General features: G+C 35.4%; 1 protein-coding gene across 1 annotated transcript; it reads left to right on the top strand.

Annotated features, from left to right (window-relative positions):
- Positions 1–3,650: 3,650 nt before the first annotated feature.
- LOC127654576 (interphotoreceptor matrix proteoglycan 2-like) lies at positions 3,651–22,243 on the top strand. The gene is given in 22 exon segments (XM_052141780.1): positions 3,651–3,741; positions 3,846–4,064; positions 8,807–8,973; positions 9,135–9,160; positions 9,431–9,513; positions 9,754–9,848; positions 10,484–10,648; positions 13,609–13,667; positions 14,293–14,313; positions 15,136–15,326; positions 15,416–15,474; positions 15,960–16,146; positions 16,234–17,129; positions 17,352–17,571; positions 17,865–18,075; positions 18,527–18,718; positions 19,032–19,060; positions 19,063–19,232; positions 19,660–19,739; positions 19,828–19,898; positions 20,338–20,374; positions 20,661–22,243. Coding segments are annotated over 20 exon segments (3,198 nt in total). The 3' UTR covers positions 19,865–19,898; positions 20,338–20,374; positions 20,661–22,243.
- The last annotated feature ends 671 nt before the right edge of the window (positions 22,244–22,914 follow it).

Genomic DNA, 22,914 nt, shown 5'->3' with positions numbered 1-22,914 from the left:
TCAATATTTGTGTCTTTATTCAGGTAAGCAGCCCAGACTTTCTTTAAATGGGCCATTTCAATAAGTAATCAAATTCATTGTACTATGAAAAACTAATGTAACAAAAATTTGTTTGTTTAAACTAAGCTGCAAAACATCTCACTCTGAGCTTCTGCAACTGACTGATGTCAGACTGATCTATACAATTGAACACATGACTGCTCACGTTTACACATCAATGATGCACAATAGTCTGTACTCAGGAACTAGACCCACCCAGAAGTGGCAAATGTAATTTTCCTAACACCAGAAGAACTATCAATAAGAGTAAAATGTGGGAAAGTCTGGCAAACCTTGTGACATTCCTGACTGTGTGTAGCACCTGTTTTTCTACATATTCTAAAGAATTCCAACGTTAAAACAAGGTTTTATGCCTGATCATAACAATTGTGGCACATTTCAGCACAGATTGTTTGTGAACCGTCACAAGCAGACTTTTCAAAGAGGTGGTTACTGAAAGATGGTCTTAACATTTTTTTTAAAGGACCCAACAGCAAACCTCCAGCTGGTCTGGGAGCCTTTAAACACAGGGTTATGAATATATTCAGGATTTAATGAGATTCCCTATAGTGGGCTGTCACACTGTACCTGCCAAACAGTTGTTTATTTGTACTCTCTTTAAACTGGCTTTAGTTGGAATACATTAATGTAAGAGAAGACCTGAGCAAATGGCCTGGATTAGCAGTAAGGTATGGCATGAGTTGTTCTGATTGGCCAACTCAGTCATATTGTAAAGGGGACCTGTGAAAGAGTGCTTGTGTGAACAGATGTACTGTATGGTTTAACGCTAATCAGACAGTTAAATTGAGATTAGAAATATTTACTGACCACCCATCCTCCAGTACCTTTCCAGTAATCCCAGCAGTCCATTCTGTATACAGTGTTTGTTTATTTGTAAAGTTGGACAATCCAGCAACAAGTCAATAAACACAATTTTAGACTTTTGCAAAGCATCTACTGGATTAAGATAAGAAATTATAAGAGTGGTAAATAATGTCTTAAACTGTCTAAATGTTTTTAGCATATTAGCTACTTGCCCTTTGAAATGCCATAGTCTATGTTTGGATTGGAATACTAAACTGCTCTTTACTGCATACTGCACAGATTACGCTGTATATTGCAGACTATTTACTTAAAGGTTGAGAAACAGTATGCATTATGCATAATGATAAACATTTCAAACAGTATGCTACATTATTGTCACATGAGCTTATTATGGTTCATGTTTGATTTAGGATGTCTCATTCAGTTATCATTAGGCTTGGGAATCGAGAAGCATTTTTGAATTTCTTTTTAAAATGCTGGAATTAAATTTAGTTTTCAACATTCAGTTTTGTTAACAGCCCTTGGACATTATACAAACGACTTAATACAAAATATAGACAAAACACCTTTCCACTGCATTTACCTCACTGACTGCAATCAACAACAAACATACAAAGCGACCAGTGTAGCCCGATTTATAAATTAATGACACTGATGAACCGGTTCTTGTTTATGAATCAGTCAAATAGGCTCATGGTTTATCTGTTTGAATCAGTCTAACCACTAACTCACTGAATCGCTCAGAGTGGTACTTCCTCACAAGAACTAGAAGAATCGTCAATGGAATCATTAAGGAATGAACAAAAATGGATTCAAAATTAGAAACAGAATTCCTTACAATTCCCATACTTGCATCCAATTTCAATAATAGTATGGTATTATGCTATTGCATAGCCTCAATGTTGTATGCGTGTTTGTATGTAGATGCATATAGAGATGTTGTTCTTTTCAGTGCATTTGACTAGATGCGTATAAAAGTGAACGTCATAGGTAAATGTTAAGAAGTGATCCCTTTCTTACGAACACTCTCAGCTAATAAGACACCGCTTCCAAGAGGTCTTTCTGAGGTTATTTATTTCTAAGGACACTAACCACCTGCACAGTAATTGTATTGTGGCTGATAAATTAGTGGGTGAGTACAGGGAGGATTCTTAAGAGTACCAAATCCTGTCTTAACCTTTGTGCAAATCACATATTGCCACATCTCGTCAAAAAATAAATAAAAATCTGCAACAAAACCATATTTAAATGTTTTTTTACAAAAATGTCCCTGGATTGTTGACATAGACATGTCCCTACCTGACACTGAAATTGTTGTGCTGAGAAATGGCACCTGTTTCTGTGACAGCGCTAGTCTTTGTAAACAACAACAAAAAAGAACATATGTGGACATTTGTGAATTAGCTAACCTCTTTGCCTGTCATTTATTTCACTGACTAGTCTTTGAAGGGCAGGATTTTGGAGAAAGTGTGTGTTTGAAAGGATTCACATTAAAATGCGTCAATTAAAAATGCACCCTTCCTAGAAATACAAAAAAACAAAACAGAGAAACAATCACCAAACAGCTGTTCACTAAACACTCCCTGTTTTATTTAATTTTTGTGATAAAATTGCATACTAACCTTTTCTATGTAAAGTTATATATAATTTTACAGCTTCATTGCCATCCCACGAAAATACTGATTTAAACCTTATTTCTCAAATAATACACACGTTTTTTGCAGAAAACAATTATGTATGTGCTTTAATAAAATTATAAGATTCACATTTCTGTCTTAACACCCTCTAAAAACTGTCCCCATTCACTTCCATTGTAAGTGTCTCACTGTTACTACCATTTTTGCTTTTGTTAAAGAAAAGGGGGGACTAGTAGAATTTTTTTTTTTTGTGATAATCAACATGTTCCACAACTGCTGTTGGTTGAGCTTAACTTGTACAGAATATTCCTTTACGAATGAATATATAAAATAAGTTATTGTTTTTCCAAAGAAAATGTGTACAGGTAGATCAGTGTAGGTTATTTGCTGCTTAGATTACTATAAATAAGCACATTTTTCTACTTGTTTATTGTGTTTTAATTTATTGCAAATTATTATAACGGTTTGAAATAAGTGTTTTATTTTATTATTTCTTTTCAAATTCGAAAAGAATGTTCTAAAAATTTTAATATGTACTTTTTACTTTTTATCTGTTTCAAAAGACACAATAGTATTTTAAAAAGTTTTCTTTTTAATGTGACTTGATCCCAGTTCAGTTACAGGTGTTGTCTCCAAGGGTCAAAACAGTTAATGTTGTCCTTTACCTTACAGATGGTCAGGTGTTCAGCTGAGAACTGATTATGTACATGCCATCTTAGTATCTCATTCTCCATTACGAACTTTTGAACTATAAGGGTTTCTTGTTATCTGATTTTGGCTTCACTCTATCTGGCAAGATGATCTATTCCCCTTCCTTTGTCTCTTTCACTACCTAACCCTTGTTCCCTGCACATGTATTCTTGATTAAGCGCTCTTGGTTAACTCCAGTTACTTCTTGATGAGCTGCTCTACAGGATTACTAAACAGGATTAAAGAAAAAAAAATCCCTTTCCATCTGTCTATCTGCCATAAAAGCCTGAATGCCCCCATTATACACCTGTACTTGTCTTTCTGATTAACAATAATGCAATATAATAATTATCACTGGATAGTGTATTACAGGTATGCACAGGAGTGTGAAAGTTCCATCCATGCCACGTCGTCCAAAGTGAAGCTGCAACATTTTGATTTTTAAAGCCAAAGGAAGTAATGGAATTTGCTATGTGGCAACCCATTTGGATGTACATCCTTTGTTGTATAGGCTGCATTTTGGCAATTGGCCAGCTGGATATTAGTCCAGGTATGAATCTTTGAGCAAGTGTATATTTGGTGGGAATGTGGGTAGCGGAAGATGGCATCATCAAGTAATGCATTTGTAATTGCCCGTCTGTGCTGGTGTTTCAGAGGAAGTTGACTGGAAACCCACATTTAGAAATTCAGATAAACACTCCCAAAGTGATGATGTTTCACGATTGTTTCAATTGCTTGTGGAGAAGCCTGGAGACCGAGGGCTTTTGCCAAGGAAGAAACGTGAAGCTCTTTTGTCCAGTGGAGTACGCCTGTGCAGTCAAGAGTCAGTGCAGAAAGCCATCACTAACCACCTTAAATACTACCAGATCAGAGGTGAGAAACTATTACAATGTTATGACATATATTAAAATGTTATGATATTGTCATAAAAGAAAATCATCATTACTGTGTTTTTTTTGTCCATATAATGTTAGTTTTTTATTGTTTTTAAATTATGTACTACACTATAAAAACATTATTTAGCCTTTTAGTTATCATAATGTAAAATTTAGAGTTAAAATAACTGTCCTGTATGGATCTTGTTTTAGATTATCCAAGTTTTTGTTGGCTGATAAATTACTGAACTTAGAAAACCTATTATGCTGAAATCAAAAATATATTTCCAGACATAAATTATGCAAATTGCAGTGTTACTGTCTTTTCATTTTTTTTTTATTGCTTGCTGCTTTTATTTATGCTGTTAGTTATTGAGTTTGTGGTCACTTTCAGTTATTTGTCATGTAGCAATAATTCAAAGCTCATCTTTTTACTCCATTTACAAAATTGTTGTGATTTGCATGTAAAGTGTTGAGGTTCATGCCTTGACAATCTTTTGTCTGAATATGATAAGACTCAGACATTGGTCTCTGATTATCAACTTGCCATATACCATCATATGGCAGTTTAATTTATTTATGACCTTGTAACAGCACTAACTACTACTTTGGTTAGCAATAATATAAAATTATAATATGAATAGTTTAACTTCAATTCAGTTTGAATTTAGTTTGAGTTCAAGTTGATTGAACTCAGAAAGTCAAGTTTACTTAAAAGACTTTAAGCTCATTTAACAAGTTATATTGATTTAAGTCAACTTTACATTCTGTTCAAACAACTTTTCCACTTGAAAAAACAGCATCCTTTTTTTAGAGTGTAGAATTTTTGTCATGATTTTGATATGGAGTGATGTGGGGCATATGGTGTGTTGTTCTTTCTAAAGTTGGTATCTTATTAGTTTGTATTGTCTTTTTAGCCATGTATTTTTTCACAGTTCATATTATCAAAGCAATTTAAAGGTTAGTGAAAGATTTACTATATTATATAAGATGCTTTAACAGTTTATGTAAGACACAAATTTAGTGCTAAATCAATGAGCCTAATTGGGTGCTGCTGTAGTCCAATAAAGAGTAAACTGATGCATGAACAAGGAGAGGACATGGGTGAAGAAGTATTTTTAGGATTTTTTTAAATAGTAATAATTAATAGTAATTGAATGTGTGGATTTTCCTTTAATGGACTATATGCAGCAGGACAAATGGGATCAGTACAGGCAAGTTTGTCATCTAGAATACATTTTTATATATAGACAGTAGACACAAATGTTTATATGAAGTCTGTGTTATAATACTTTCTATTATCTCAGCTTTATATGCAGAGACACCTATAAGTAAGTCATTAATTTGTACATTTTCTTTAAAACGGTAAATAGTCTGTTTGTGTGGGACTATGAAATATTTGTTATTTGTTTTGAGTGACCTGTCTTAAGAAAGACAATAGCATTGACTCGACCAGTGCCGTGAGTTGGAGGACTATCTTTTTGTTCGATCAACTGCAGAAGAGAGGGCATATTCAGAAAGCTGTTTTGAAAACAATGTTTATTTTTGCAATTCCATTTGGTAGCATTAGTGGGGCAGAAATTACATACTTCAGCAGTAATTTATTCATATACAGTAATATTTAGTGTCTAAAACAATAATTGATTTAGTAAAGAAAGCTTTTGCATCTGCTGCCCCTTTTTGGACCAAAAGTATTACAATGGCTTCTTTTCCACCATCCCGTTGGAGAACCGTGCAGTTCCGTGCCAATACATACTAGTTGGCATGGTTACGGTTTCTTTTTCCACTGTGGTGCAGCAAAATCAGGATTAGAATGAACTGATTGGGCAAGTGACCAATCATAAGTCATGTCACTACAGGCCAGCCACAATAACGGTTCTCTGGCCTGAGCAGGATTAGCTAACCTTGCTTAGAATTCCGGGACGATAATGGTTTTTAATAGAACCTTACCAAACAGTGCTTAGGGGGAAAAGCTACTGGTATCGTAACTCACTGTGCTCAGAAATATTCAGCCTGATGGTAGAAAAGAGCTTAATGTCTGTTGTGTCCTAATGCTCATGTCAAACTCATGTCAAAGATTTGTAAAAATACAATTTGTTCAGGGTTTTTTATATGTATTTTTTGTCCCTTTTTTCCCAATTTGGAATGCCCAATTTTTGCATTTTAGAAAAAATGTGATTAAGATATTAAAGAGCTTTTATTGGCAAATTTTCATTCCTATGGGACAGTAAAAATAGCAGCAGGGAAGCTTTTAGTATACAAAACACATTGCCAGTCTTTGAATAAACTGGAGGTCTGGAAAGTCAAAGTCTTCAAATTGCCAAGAAGTGCAAGCAGTTCTCTATATCCCTTACTTTAATCCTGGGTTCTCATTAGAGTTTGCCTCACATTCATTAGTCAGTCAGATCCACTTAAAGGGTCTGGGTAGACACAAGTTAGTGGGCAAAGACCATAGGACAACCTTTCACAGCTCACATGAGATTGCACCCTTAATAAATTAGGTAAACAAGGTAGGATGGTAGGGTTAAAAGACACTGGATTTTAACACATTGGATTGGAGCCAGTGAGGTCAGACCTTTTACATCCATGACAGACTAAGGGTGTGAGTGCAGGCAAGCCATCAGCCATGTCTAAGTGCTCCATTGAGACACTTTAAAAATTGCTTAGCTCAGGTTTGAACCTGGACAGACTATTTGCTCTCTGTGTCAGGAAAATCCAACCATATGTCTATATAACTGAGGCACAGAGATCCAATTGCAACATTAGCTACTTTAGAATGTAAGAAGCACTTGTACTGGCTATACACTTGCTATATACCGAATAACAAAGTACTGTGGTGGCACCATGATTTAGTGATGACATTACATGGCAGTGTCATGGCACTTTATCGTACTATAGTACTGATTGATTACCATATTCATATAACAGGGTTTTACATGGTACTTCAAGATACTTCAAAGAATACCATTGTATTACCATTGTACATTTCTGATAATAGTAATAATAACATGGTACTTTTTGGTATATTTTTGTAAGTGTAAGTAATTTGATAAAACAGCTACAGTAACTGTTGGTGGAAAACAGGGAGCTTCATCATCCTCCCTCAAGAGTTTCACTGCCTAAATATGGGACAATGTGCATCCTGTACGGGACATGTTCATTTCGGCCAAAATACAGGACATCCCAGCTAATACGGGACAGGTGGCAACCCTAAAGCCCAAGCTTATGAGCTCTTGAACGTGACCATATTATCAGTGTATCATGGCAACACCAATCTTGTGAAACCACTATCAGGCAAGTTTAGGGAGAAACGGAATACATGTAGTGCGATTTCGTATTTAATATACAAAATATAAGTAACTGTATTCCACTACAGTTACAATTTCAATAATTGGTAATTAGAATACAGTTACATTAAAAAATATTTTGATTACTGAAGAGATTACATTACATTTTATTGTCATTAGTTTCATACGAGCAGACAGAGAAGTACGTCTGAAGTAAGTTTGGAGTAGAAGAAATAGAAATAAACCTTGTTTAAATAGTCAGCTTTGCACTTAGCTAAAATGCTATTTCTAGCCATTTTACATGCACATGTTACCAGGCACGATCATATTTTTATATCAAGAAAATTCACATTGGATCATAATTTCTTTTTTTCTAGTAAGACCTTTGATATTAGGGCAAACATTTTATTCTTGATAATAATTATTGTATTGTTTTCCTGTAAAAATACCTAAAAATCCTTAAAACAAGATCAATTTGATTCATCTTGTTTTAGGAACAACTCTGCATAAGATATTAAGGTTTTTCAGAGAATATATTTTTTACATGTGTATTTTGTCTTACTGTATTGGCAGAGTTTTTATTGTCAAATAAAATGAAATAATGTGCTGAAGTGCTGAAGAAATAATCCAAAATATTTAGAATACATTACTGACCTTGAGTAATCTAAAGGAATACATTACAAATTACATTTTACAGCATGTATTCTGTAATCTTTAGTGGAATACATTTAAAAAATAACCCTCCCAACCCTGCTAACAAGATTATACCAGCACCTGTATCAAAATAAATGTTCCATGCCAGCTAATATGTAAGAGAGAGGGCAAATTTAGCTGAGCTGGAAGTTTTGAGATTAAACAGAATAAATGCACATCATTGTCACCTCTGATTAACTTTCATTAACTGTGTTTGTTTAAATTGAGAACTGGTCAGTTTGTCAAAATGTTTCTATTTCTGTTAGGGCACTTGATGGTAACTGAGTTTGTAAACCCCATTAAAATCACAGTCAGACCAGGAGGTTAATTGCAGAAATAGTTACAGAAAGTGTTAGTTCTGAAAATAAGCATAGAATGAATGTGTTTGATATTTTGTAATCTAATTCAATAAAAAAACATACAGTATTTCAAGGGGCTTAATCTTACAAATACTTTTTAGCATATTTTTAAATTGTAATGAGATAGATACAGTAGATTGGATAGATTTTGTTCGAGGGTGTGCCACTGTATGTTACACCACCAAAACAAAAACAGTCCTCCTGTATCTTTGACCATGAAATGCTTTATGAAATTTTATTGTTCTAGAATCAAAATATCTCTTTCATTGTAGGAGGATTGTTTTTGAATCTCTCTTTATATATGTGTACCTTATGTTGTGTGCTGATTGTGTATTTTTTGCTTATTGTGCATTCCACATTTTTGTGGTTTGTTGCAAAAATAAAATATATTTTAATATCAGTTTGTCAGGTAACCGTGTGGGAAGCCTTCAAAATCTTTTGGGACCGCCTCCCTAATCAGAATGAGTACCAGAGCTGGATGACCCCATGCCAGGTCGGGACAGTCACCATACAGGAGATTGGCTATGCCTTTAGCCAATCAGAGGAACACTTAGCACTGGTCCACAAAGTACGTAGCACAAGACCGTTGTTGTTAACATTGTGATAATTATGTTAGCTAATAATTAGTTTTAAAAAGAGTATTGTGAGTCAGGATATGGAACATGTGCATATTGAGATGTCTGAATTAATGTACTTTGAATTGCTCATCTATGTATTGTTCTTTTGCAGAGACTTGTTCATTTCGGACTGAAAAGGTGCAGCAAAACACTTTTTCAACTTTTGTTTTCACTCTGAATCCATCCTTTTACAAATGCCCCATCTCTCTCAGCCATCAATTCATTGTATTGGAAGGGTCTCTGTCTTTCCCCTCATCTTTTGTCTATGTGTCTCTTTCTTCTCAGCTAGACACATATATCCTCAGCCTGCAGGTATATACCTCTTATACTTGTTCTTGAATTTCTATTAAATTAACTGTGAATAAGATACATTGTGCATTTGTGAACCCCTGTGATTTGTGATTGAAGTTTTGACACAAGTTTTGTTTCAAACTGTCTGTTTTTGTCCAGCCCTTACGATTCATCCCAAGTGCAAAACAGTGGACCACCAGGTCTGTCTATCATGAGTGTGTGTTGCTGAGCAAAAGATAAATCAGAGTTAAACACTGTAAATGCTTGAAAGTTTTTTGTGCGGTTGAAAATGGCTAGTTTGAAGCAATATGAATGTGTGCAATTCCAGTTACAACAAAAATGTTGTATTTGGAAATAGCAATGAAATATACTGAAATAGATACAATATCATGTGGTTGCATGGTGAATAAACAACTAATTATCTTCTGTACATGTGGTAGGTGATGGGTTTCCAGTGGAGACCATTGAGCTGGTGACTGTACCATTTCCAGACGAGTCTGTCTCTGTTGTCATTATGACTGAACTGGAGACAGAGGTTAGTGGTTGGTGGGCTGAATCATACAGTACTGTTCATTTAGTAAACTATTGGTGAAGAGTTTGATTAGGCTGCCAAGAATCATTTGTAATATTTATCTGTTTTTGGGCTAAATTTGGTCCAAAACAGCAATACTTTCAAAGATGGCAATGAGCATGTTGTGTTTCAGCTTAAATTGTTATGACACATTTCTCAAAGTAAGCTACTGTGATATGTACAGTAGTTGTGACTCATATTAAGTATATACAAAGGTATTACCTAATTGCCTTAAACAACTGTGGGTTAAAGAGATATTACACCCAAAAATGAAAATTAAATGTTCATACTGCTCTTAGAAATACAGCTAAAAAGTGGTGACAGAAACTGTCGAGCTCTAAAAAAGACAAATAAACAGCTTTAAAGTAGCATAAGAGTAGTTCATATGACTCATGCGCTATATTCCAAGTCCTTTGAAGCTATATGATAGCTTTGTGTGAGAGGTGCACCAAAGGTTAAGTTGTTATTCACTGTAAATCTTGCCTTCTGGCTGTTCAAATCTGATGCATTCATGATACATGCAACCAATATACAGTACATAAACAAGAATAATGAACAGTGACACCTGCTTAACAACATGTGTGTTCATTGTGTGGCAGATCACTAATGAGTTTGAGATGGAGGCTGCTGCTTTGCCTACACCAACTCTGGTTGAGCAGAGGGTAGAGCTGACTTTGTTACTGGCAGGAGAGCTGTGGAGTGAAGAGCTGTCCGACTCCACTAGCAATAAGTATCGCAGACTCACTCAGCAGTTCACGGAGAAGGTGCTACGCATACATATACACATACAAACATATGTTTACTGACCAGTCAGCTGTCTAAATAGGGCCATACCATAGGCTTCTATTGTTAATAAACATATAAAGCTAATTTAAATCATTACAGACTAATCCTCCCTCATGCAGCCAGGGGTGGAAAGAGTACTGAAAAATAATAATCAAGTAAAAGTACTATTACTTCTTAAAACATTTTGTTTAAGTAGATTAAAAGTACCTGTCCTAAAAACTACTCAACTACACAACTGAGTTGTAAAAGCTATGCCCCTTTATAATAAAAACTCGATGCTGCAATTTAAAAATGTAGCACACATACCGTAATTTACATTCCCTTTCATGGCTATTTGCCAGAAAGAAAAAAATATAGGTATTTTATAGGTGTTTGTGACTGACAACTTTTAAAATATTATATCTATGATACTGTAAACACTACATGTATCTGATTTAAAAAAAAAAAAAAAAAATTTAAAGGTGACATGATTACAGAAATTAAAAGATGAAAAAGTTTTTTTCAATATCATAATGTATGAAACAATTACTTTAAAATCAGTTTACATTCAGGGTCTAAATTTCAAATAATGCTGACTGAGAGAGTTATTGTTGCGCATAAAACATGTTCAAAACAATGCAAGGAATGCCAAAAAATAAATAAAAATAGCAGGGTCACTTGGCACAATAGAGAAGGTTGAGCAGTTGTTTGGTACAGGGGAAACATCTGGCTTTAAAGGGATAGTTCACAAAAATGTAAATTCTCTCATTTGTTAGTCGCCCTTATGCCATCCCGGATGTGTATGACTTTCTTATATCAGCAGAACAAAAATGTAAACATTTTAAGAATATTTCAGCTCTTTTGGGCCATACAATACAAGTGCCAAAATTTTGAAGCTCCAAAAATTACATAAATCAGCATAGAATATCCTAATCCATGTGACTCCAGTGGTTAAATCCATGACTTCAGAAGTGATATGATTGGTTGGGTGAGAAACAAATCAATATTAAAATCAATTTTTGCTTTTTTTCAGAAGTCTTGGATTTAACCACTGGAGGCTGCTTTTATGCTGCTTTTATGTGCTTTTTGGAGCGTTACACTTTTGGCATCCATTCACTTGCATCGTATGGACCAGAGCTGAAATATTCTTATAAAAATATTAATTTGTGTTCTGAAGAAAGTCATACACATCTGGGAAGGCATGTGGGTGAGTAAATGACGAGAGACTTTTCATTTTTGTGTGAACTATTTCTTTAAGTAGCACATGAGGGGCCACACTGTCCTTTTTTTAAGATACAATGTTCAACATTGATTTAGTTCTTGTATCTTTTAAGCCCAGAAATAGTTGTATTCTCATTCTAATGCATGATGCACAATTTTCTGAAGTTTGTGACTGCTGGACTTTCTGCCTGAAGTATTGCTTGATACTTTTCTATCAGGCATAAAAAAAAAAAAACTTGATAAAGGCTAAGCATAATTATAAATTATTTTATCATCTTTACTTTCCTGGTAATTTATTATACAAATTAACACAATCTCTACATCAGGGGTTGGTGTTATAAAAAAAACTAACAATATTATTAAAAATATTATTATTCAATGTATTATATTACATTAATAATTTTAAAGCTACTAAAGTTATTCAGCCAAAAGCAGAGAGTGGTTTACTTGTTTCCTTGTTATTGTTGTTTGATTAATAGCCTTTATATGACATTGTGCTCAACATGTTTAATTTGGTTACATGTACACTTCAAGTCCAACATTTGATATGTCCAACAACATACGTTCCCTTTAGACCAAACCAATTGCGTTTACATTAATACCTCGTCAAGATGGGCATTGGCGGAATTATAAAGTGTATTTGTCCATTTAGGAGCATAACCACATTAGCACTCAAACATTAGCCGCCTGTCAATCAAACAGCACACAGCGACAGACGTCATGAAATAAAAAAGTCAATCTTTAATATTTTATCTAGATCAACCAACCAGTGGTGCTCTTGCTATCACGATTGATGTAATGAACACCCCTGTTCTAAATAGACTATAGAATATAGACTAAGTGTAGAAAATTAATCGATATCGCATACATGCTCACATGACACAATCAAGCAATTGGCCTTTTTCAAGGCGAAAAGCCCTTCCAGGTGCAGCTGTGATATACATTTGTTGAACTGTGCTTGAGGCATCCATAACAGATGGCTCCAAATCTACAGCTGCTGTTCAAGTTTTTTACATGTGATTTCATTGGATGGGAGTCACGAGACTCTCTCCAGCCAATCACGTTGACAGATACAAATTAAATCAGGACAGGGAAGTAGCGAATACAGACGGTGGGAAAATAGCGCAGTAAAAGTACAGTTACAGCACTTAAAATGTCAAAAAAGTAAAAAAAAAAAAATTATATTAATAACTAATAAAGTATAACATTTTTAAACTACTTAAAAAAGTACAATTATTGGCAAAAAGTAGTTAATTACAGTAACGTGAGTTTTTGTAATTCATTACTTTACACCCCTGCACGCAGCTGATGCTTGATAACACACACAAACACACTTACAAGCTTTTTTCACACTAATATTGCATACAGTATGTGCTGCTTCAACTTTTTGATGTTTCTTTGTTGTCTTGGTTTTGAGACATAATAGCCCCTTTTGCACATTCGGTATTTTCCAGAAAATGTACTACATTTTTCATGTTTGATGTCATCTGTGAACACGAACTTACATGAAACTACTGGTAAATGTTGCTCTGGCAATTTCCCTTAATAAGAAGTTCTATCAGACGTACCTAGAAATGTCTATTTTGATGGTATGTATGAACAGCACATGTGGTATATTTACCATTAAAAGCAACCCAACAATATTACTGTAATTTACCTGGTTCGGTTGCATGTTTATCAATTACGGTTTCATGTGTGAAAGGGGCTAATGTGTATTTAATATATTTTGTGCTTATAGATTTCAGCTGCTTTGGAGAAAATGGAAGAATTCAAGAGTGTACTAGTGCTGGGTGTCAGGTGTGTTTAATTTTCTTACAGTAGGTTTATGCTACAGTTAGCATACTAATGTATACAGTGGCCACAAAATTTATTTGAATCTTTAGCCACACTTAAAGATTAAAAAAGCATTAGATAAGAAAGCATCAAACCAAGTGATATTTATAGTAACAAAGAATAACACAATCATGTTGTCGAAGGTTAGAGAAACATATCCATTTTTAATGTGATGAACCACTCCTTTGGTTACTCTGCTAGGACACCTATGAACTTGAGGCGAACAGACTTCAAACATCCACTTAAAATGAACATGGGACCAGAAGTAAAATTAATTGTTAAAATGGTGAAGAAAATTGAAGTCAGATTTTGATTAAAAGTTTAGCATCATTCGTTTGTAGATGCCACTTGGTTTTATATATTTTGTTATATAATGCAATGACATTTATACATTTTTAAGTGTAGCTTGAGTGTCCAAATGCTGTCTGAAGAGTAATGACAACATAATCAATGTGTGCAAGATAGATGATAATCCGCTGTGCCCACGTGGTTTAATTTTGCATATTCAGATAACTGAATTTTTTTTATTTAAGTCTATTATCTGCCAAAGTGGTGAGGCCATAAAATATGAACTCCTTCTTTTCTGCAGGCCACAGATGGATTCCTCAAGGTAAGTTAGAACCTGATTGTGTGTGTGAGTGCAGTCAGGTTAGTAAATGAGTAAAAGTGTGTACCAGTTAATGTGTTGATGCATACAGTGGAATAACATCTAAGGTATGCTAGAAACAGCAGGTGCATACAAAAGGTTGTGCTTAAAACTATGGTTATGCTGATTAAACTTGAATGGCCCTTGTTCAATCTATTCCAGCACATGATTATTATCTAAGGGTTCTAACTTTTATCTGAAAGAAAAAAGTTATGATGTTTTATTAAGATGAATGATTGTTATGAAAGAACAATAAGAATCATTGTTAAAACCTTGGAATAGGCAAATTGAAGAAATGCTCCTAGTTCAAAGCAGAAACATTTTCCATTGACAGAACCTGAGACATGCTTTTCACCACAAACAATATTTTTGACTCAAGAAACAAGCAAGAATTGTATACAGACATGCTCTTACAATGGAATTCTAAGAGCAAAAGCATTGCTTGAGGATAAATATATATACTGTATTGAAGGTATAGCCACATAACTAAATGAGTATACATGTTAACATGTGACTAGTGTGACTGAATTGTGATTGAACAGTTGTTCTACTTCTAAAAGGATGATTAAGTGAACTTTACAGCTGAAAAATTTACAATTTTGTACTGTATGTAATAATATTTATGCAGAAAGAGATTTAGCAAAAACACAAGGTTAAACCCCTTGGAATACTTTCCCCCATAGACTTCCATTGTGAGGGCATTACTGCAAGCGCAGTTTTTCCTTTTTTTACATGACAGTGCAAGCTCTGTATATGATGAATGGATGCATTTTTTTCTCTCTGCAGCATTGAAAAGGCAGTGCTGGTGGATTATGTTGTTTCCCTCCAGACCAGCAGTAAAGAGATAAGCAGTGAGACACTGGACTTCATTAATCTTCAATCAAACATGGTAGAGGGCACCTTCAGTGACTAAGAAAAGCCTACTTTCCCTTTCACCATCACTGACCTCCACCCTTACATCACCGAGGCCCTGCATGGTACTGCTCAACCTGCTTGTACATACATAAAACTGATTCTGTAGTATGTCTAATCAGTCTGTAATGGTCTAATGTTTTGTTGTTGTAAGTGGAAACATCTCCAAAGGAAACCCATCCTGCAGTGGAAACTTCAGGCCCTGACCGCAAGGTGAATTAAGATTTCTTGACAGTAATATACAGAGTGAATCCACTAGATTTTTTCATTTCTGGTGTTTGCCTGTGCAAAACTCACTGTTATGATACTAGGTTGTTGTGGGTGGTTGCCATGATGTTGCTATGTAGTTCTAAGAAAGTTGTGGGAGGTATCTAGGGTGTTGCTTGGTGTTTGCTTACTGGCCCATGTCAAAAGAGCCCAACTCAAATTATCCATCATATCCTGGATACCCCCCACCCACCTTTAATGTCCACCAGGTGAAAATCTTAAATCTTATTGCTTGTAAAAGTAATAGTATACCTCTTCTCAACAAGTTGCACGATTTGAGGTATCATTCATGTCCGTAGCACAAACGGTGCAGGACAAGTTCTACCCCAAATTTTAATCATGTTCACTCATTTCAATTATTAAAAATAAATAAAAACGAGGAACAGTAATAGTAATGCTTGCTCAGCACATTTATTCTATTTATTGTCTAGGATAAAATTGTAGCTATTGAGAAAACAACCGATCTGCCTGAAGTAGTAACCAAGGAGCTACATATAATTGATGACCTGTTGGGTCCTACAATGTCAGAACAGGAAGGTATGGGAGAACATCAGGTCATAATTCTAGATGAGGACACATCTCTTTTCGTTGACCATCCCAGCAGTAGTTTCTCAGAGGGTAATTCTCAACATTCACATCTACAATGGCATACACCAATGGTGATGATTCACTCAGGTAAAGACTATTTTCTATTTCTTATTTCAGACATTGAAGACAAGGACTTGTTGTCACTGTTTCCCCCCAGCAAGAGTCTTTCTGTGGATGGTGAATCTGTTGGACACTTTACTGACTCAAAGCAAGACAGTGATGTCACAACGGCTGACCTTGATCCTGCCTCTGGATCTGGTGCAGGAGAAAATTATTGGTCATGGGTGACTGTTCTCCCTACTAATGCTAAAGAGCCAATTGGAGCAACAGAAGGTGACAAAGAGGTTTTGATTAATGTAGAAATGCATCTGGTAGAAGACTATGACTTCTCCACCATTACCACAACTACAGAGGTGGATGAGGAAGGCCAAATTTTGCCTGAGGAAATACCTGGACTGATGACCATTTTATTAGAAACACGAAAGGATGAGGAAGGTGAAGTTGCTGTGATCACAATGAAGGAATCAGAGGAAGTTGGTGAAAACATAGGGGTGGATGTTGACGTTACCAAAGTAAAAAAGGAAGGAATCAATTTTGTACTAACAGATGTTTCACCGATGCAGTTTTCAGAGGGTCTAACAGAAGGTGAGGTCCTAGTGGTCACCATTAAACCAGCAGGTGCGATCTACCCAACACCTCTTTCACCAGAGAAAGAATCACCCTTTACCCTCATCACCATGATGCCTTCAGTGGAGTTAGAGCCTACCTCAAACTCGGAAGTCACGAGCACATCTCTGAATTATAATGTGCTCCATCTTGTAGAGGAAGAGGGTAGTGGCATTCCTGGTGTCTTCCAGGGTGATGAGCTCCCCAGTTTTGCTATGCCAACTAACCCTGGGCGAGATTTGATAGTTTTTTTCAGTCTTCGTGTAACTAACATGATGTTCTCTGAGGATCTGTTCAACAAGAGCTCTCCAGAATACAAAGCCTTGGAGCAGCGTTTCATTGAACTGGTAGTGTGCTTCCTCAGTTTTCTTTCAAAGTACATTTGCTTCTATTTTTATAGAAGAATATTTAGTATAGTTCTACTAACACCACGTATTCTTTTTAACATCCATCCATCCATGGGCATCCAGATGGATTATTTACTAATTTATTTATTTATATATTTATGTAGTCTATGATTTCTGTCTGTGAGTTTATGAACTCAAATATTCACATTGTATGTTCTTCAGCTGGTGCCATATCTTCAGTCAAACCTCAGTAACTTTGAAAATTTGGAGATCCTGAACTTTAGGAATGGAAGTATTGTGGTGAACAGTCGTATGAAGTTTGGGAAGCCTGTTCCTCATGGAGTCAACACAGCTGTTTACCTCATTCTAGAGGACTTCTGCAACACAGCTTACCAGACCATGAACCTCGCCATTGACAAATATTCACTTGATGCTGAATCAGGCAAGACAAGTTCAGAATACTTAAATTACTTCAAGCTATTGTAAGGATTCAGAAGGCTTGGAATATAGTAAACAAGCCATACTAACTATCTTTATGGTGGTTTTCTTTATCCTTTTTGGAGCTTCACAAGCTCCAGTAACCTTTCACTATTATTATATAGAAAAGAGCAGCCAGGACATTGTGCTAAACATCTCCTTTTGTGTTCCACTGAAGAAAGTCATACAGGTTTGGAATGACATGCTGTGAATAATGTACAGTATGTGTGTGTGTGTGCGGATGGATGTTTGTTTTAGGTGAACAGGCAGACCCTTGCAAGTTCCAGGCATGTAATGAATTTGCAGAGTGCACAGTGAACCGCTGGTCAGGTGAGGCTGAATGTGTGTGTAACGCTGGTTACGTCAGTGTTGACGGACTACCCTGCCAGAGCATCTGTGACCTGCAGCCTGACTTCTGCCTGAATGATGGGAAATGTGATGTCATTCCAGGCCAAGGAGCCATCTGCAGGTGTGTGTGTACAGTATGTGTTTGTGAATGCTTTTTTGGTCATATGATGGTGTGGTATTTAAAATGGTTAAGGAAAGTTAATTATGGATACATTTGTAAGTATTATATGTTATGTTACACTAACAAAAAGTACCAAAATGTACTTACTATAGTAATATTAGTACTATAGTACTTTTACCATATTAAAACTCCTTCTTTTTAGACATGTTACATGGTAATGTAATATTTTTTTGTACCATGAAATGGATGTCATGATATTCTATGAAGAACCGTGAAGGAAATGAATAAGGTAGTCACTGTGTATAGTCTTTTATCTGATACCATCATTGTACCATGGTACTGCAACAGCTCTTTTTTTATAAAGGTAGTGAGAAAAAAGAATTGATTTTGTGTTTTAGGGGTTTTCTAAAGATTTACATATTCAATATGTATCTGTGTGTTCTCTCTGTAGATGTCGTGTGGGGGAGAACTGGTGGTACAGAGGGGAACATTGTGAAGAATATGTATCTGAGCCACTCGTAGTAGGCATTGCCATAGCATCTGTTGCAGGGTTCCTGCTTGTGGCATCAGGAGTAATCATCTTCATAGCAAGAACTCTGAGAGACCAGTATGACTACAAGGATGAAATGGAGGACCCAATACGGTAAGACACACAGCAATGTCAACATGGTCAATTATATGTGTGGGTGACTCTGTTTCTGTATAATATTTGTAAGGGAACTGTCACGTATGAATAGAGTCAGTTACATGTCCATTAAGTGCTTTTCTCTCACTTACAGTAAATGTCTTTAATTATGGTGTTTATGACACGTAAGAAGAAGCTAAAAGCTTCAGTAATGTCATTATGAGATCTGTATTCATTTATCAATAAGGCTGATCTTAGATCCCAGGACCATTTTAGATCATGACCCCTTCTTCTTACCCTTTTGTTTGTGTGTATATATGTTTGCATGTAGGAGAGGGGACAGTATTCCGTCTCTAGACAGGGCACTAAGTATAACCCCATGTATGAAAGTGATTTAACGACAGGCTACAGTCATTACTACCGGCGGTACGCTGACCCACTAATCCACAGCAGTGCCAGTGCTGAGGCGTCCACAGACTTCAGCAGCGAAGAGATACACCACATTTATGAGAACAGTGAGCTCACCAAGGAGGTACAAGTCTGTGTGTGTGGTTTTGTGCTTGTGTGTGCAAAAAAAAATTAAAAATATATATACAACATATTACTATGTACAGGTACACTATGTGGGCAGGTCATACATATAAATCCGTGCATTTCAACCAATGACATTTCTCTTTCAAAGCATGATTTGTAGGTACACTGTTGCATTCAAAATGTTTCAGGGTTGGATGTCAATAAATGTGTAGACTAATGAAATACTGATTAAGACTGTAAAAGAAACTTCTGCTTCTGGGAAGTTGCATATAAATAAAACTTATTAAAAACAAAATGACCCTGGCATACAGTGCACATGTACAGTAAGAGTGTTTAAGTTTATATTACAATGCATGTATATTTTGTGTGTGAGCAAGCGTGTGACATATTATATTTGATATTTTCTGTTCCCTCCCTTTCCGCAGGAGATTCAAGATCGTATTCGCATCCTTGAACTCTATGCGAGAGATCGTCAGTTTGCAGACTTTTTGCTGCAGCATCAAATGTGAGTATTTTATTGAGGATACCTTCTCCGTAACAAACCTTTCTCTGTTTTTCATCCCTCTTTATGTCATTTTTTTTTTTTAAAACAGAACAATCGATAATCGAAGAGAAAGTTCCTCCACATAGTCAACACATGCCTACTGAGTGCAACAAGATGAAGGTGAATATTATGGGATATTACGGGAACTGCACATACTGTAGAGAAACTGTATGTTGTGCATCTCTAATGTTGTAATTAGTGTAAACTTCTTGATCTCTAGACTTTTTCACACTAATCTTAAAATAGCTTTAATTCTCTCATTATTTACCCACCATCATGCCATCTTAGATGTGTATAACTTTCTTTTTTCTGCTGAATACAAAAAAAAAGATTTTTATAAATATATCTCCTACCTGTAGGTCCTCACAATACAAGTGAATGGGTTCCACATTTTTGACAAGGTCCAAAAAGCACATAAAGGCAGCGTTAAAGTAATCCATAAGATTATAGTGGTTAAATCCATGTCTTCTGACTTGAACAATTCTGACAATTCACTTGCATTTTATGAACTTACAGAGCTGATAAGTTCTTCTAAAGAATGTTTGTTTGTGTTCTGCAGAATAAAGAAAGTCACACACATCTGGAATGGCATATGGGTGAGTAAATGATCAGAGTATACATTTTTAGGTGAACTATTTCTTTAAGGCTACTTTTAACCCTAGTTAAATAAGTTTTCATACTTTAATGTAGTTTAGCACCAGAAGAAAAATCTGATTCCTCATGAAATGACCACTTCAAAAACGTATACAGAGTGAATCAAGGTTAAAAATGACCCCTGGTTAACAAAATTCAAGTGTGAAAAGCCCTTTTGTTTCTTTATTTCTCTAAACACTTCTGCTGATGTGTTTGATGTGTGATAAACTAACTTACTTACTCTTCCAGAAACTTGCCTTGTCTTTGGGAAATGGCATCTAGGTGATTCCAGAATGCTTTCCATTATCAGCTCCTCCTCTTCCCTTAGAGATCTTTCTACAGATATTTCTAAAAAAATATTGTTTTAGAAAGAACAATCTGTGTTTTGTAAAAAAAATGTCTTTGCTTTATCTGTTATTAAATAGCATATTTGTCTTTGCTGTCATCGAACAGGATTGTGTGACAGACAGCATCCTTGTCATTAGTGGAAATGTTATGTCAGTGCCTTCTTACAGTTGTGGCCAAGCTCTCAGCCAATCAATCTTACATTTTTAGAGAAAAAGGAATTGCAGACACAGGGCCTGCCCACTTTCTGGAATTTTGAATGTTACTTGAATCAAATACTATTAATGTTGTTGAACTTTTTGTGATTTATTTGTATATTTTAGTCTGTAACTTAGTTTAAGTGTTTGTTTCAGCTGTTATGTGTTGCAACAAATCAGACGTTATATCAAGTTAATATATTGAAATGTTTTAGAGAACTTAAACAAAAACTTACAAAGCAATAACAACAAAAAGGCCTCTTATTATGTGCCCATTCCTAAAGAAAACAATGTAAACAGCTTTATTAACATAGTAGATTTGTTTCTTTCTAATGCTGAATGAAGAATGTGAGGATTAATAAGACTTAATATTATATTTGAGATATTATATAATCAAGGTTTAACCTGCCCTTAAAGGAGTGGGTCTTTCCAAAGTCCTTTAAATGCAAGTCAGTCAGCCATCTTGGCAATGTCCCCAGGCTGCTATTTCCTTTCTAGGTATGCAAGTTCAGATCCTATTAACTTGAATAGGGAAAAAATTTAATCTCTAAAACTGTTTGTCAGTATTACTTTATATGTCAATGTAAAACCAGGAATTAAATCTGAAATGTGTGTCTTCCATTCATACAGCTGCCATATTGAGTGTTGTGATTTCTCCCTATTATTCAATGAGTATTCTGTCTCCTTCTCTCTATCCTGTCTGTCTCTGGTCTGGCATCTTACCATGAAATCTTACTTTTTAGTATTTTTAAGTTAAAGGTTTAGTTCAGTCAGCAATTTGATTTCAACTGACTGTTGCAGTTAATGCACATTGAAGGCCTATGTATTATTTTTAAACAGTATTTACTGAATTTAAAGTTGTCTCAGTTAAAGGGATAGTTCACCAAAGAAAAATTAACATTCTGTCATCATTTACTCACCCACATGTCATTCCAAATGCTGTTTCTTTATTCCACACAAAAGAAGTTATTTTGCTGGATGTCCTGAAAACTATGAAAATGAATGGGGATGGTAACTTTCAAATATCAAATCATGAGATGGTGGAGGGGAAGATGTTTTGTGAATAGCAGTTGCATTCTGTTTCTCCCACAGAGTTGAAAATGACATCCTTTATCATTGTGTGGAAAAGAGTGGTTAAGATATTCTGCCAAATATTTCCTCATATGATTCACTTAAGAAAATAATATGGGTTTGTAAAGGCATGAGGATGAGTAAATTATGACAGACTTTTCATTTTGGTTATATCTTAAAGGGTTTTTGTGAGAATTAAAAAATAAACAAATACATTTTAAACAGCACTTTTGTACCTCTTATTACAGGTTCTGAGTGAATGGCCAAAGCCATTGTTAACAGTATAAATGGTTTATATTGCAGTGGTGTCTGTATGTGAGTGTTAACTTAGTATTAAGTGTGGGCCGTCTGTGACATCAGGCTCTTTAACTCTGAGGTGCTGTCTGGTGGGGGTTTTCACATATCAGAGTTTAATTAGGATTACAGAGGGCTCACTGCATTTAGTCAAAGCAGAGATTACAGATCAGATTACAGGGCTTTACCTTGACCCCTAGGCATGGGGATGTGACCATCTATGTGCATACAGTATGACATTTTACAGTACCACACACTTGAGTTAAAGGTTTTTAAGAAGTGCCACAAGCCAAAACAATATAATACAGTAATATACATGATAGGTGCATATTTTGAAAAGAGCAGCTTGCAGTAGAGAGATAATTATGGATCTACAGTATAAGCTATCAGTTTCTTTCAGTGTGTTGTAGAGATTTAACCCAAAAAACTGTTCATCATGTGAATCAACTAATGTAAATTGGCAGCTCACTTCTCATTACTCCATATTTCAGTGTCAGGAAGGTCCTTGTAATGTCAGCTTGATCCCAGAGCCTTATTTTTGAGGAAAGAGGTAGAGAAAATTGTTAAATAAACTATTGTGATCTCAGTAGTCTTTA

This window comes from Xyrauchen texanus, chromosome 14 (assembly GCF_025860055.1).
Source record: "Xyrauchen texanus isolate HMW12.3.18 chromosome 14, RBS_HiC_50CHRs, whole genome shotgun sequence".
In the NCBI taxonomy this organism is placed as follows: domain Eukaryota; kingdom Metazoa; phylum Chordata; class Actinopteri; order Cypriniformes; family Catostomidae; genus Xyrauchen; species Xyrauchen texanus.
The sequence above is the reverse complement of the archived record's forward strand: the minus strand, read 5'-3'. Positions and strand labels throughout refer to the sequence as shown.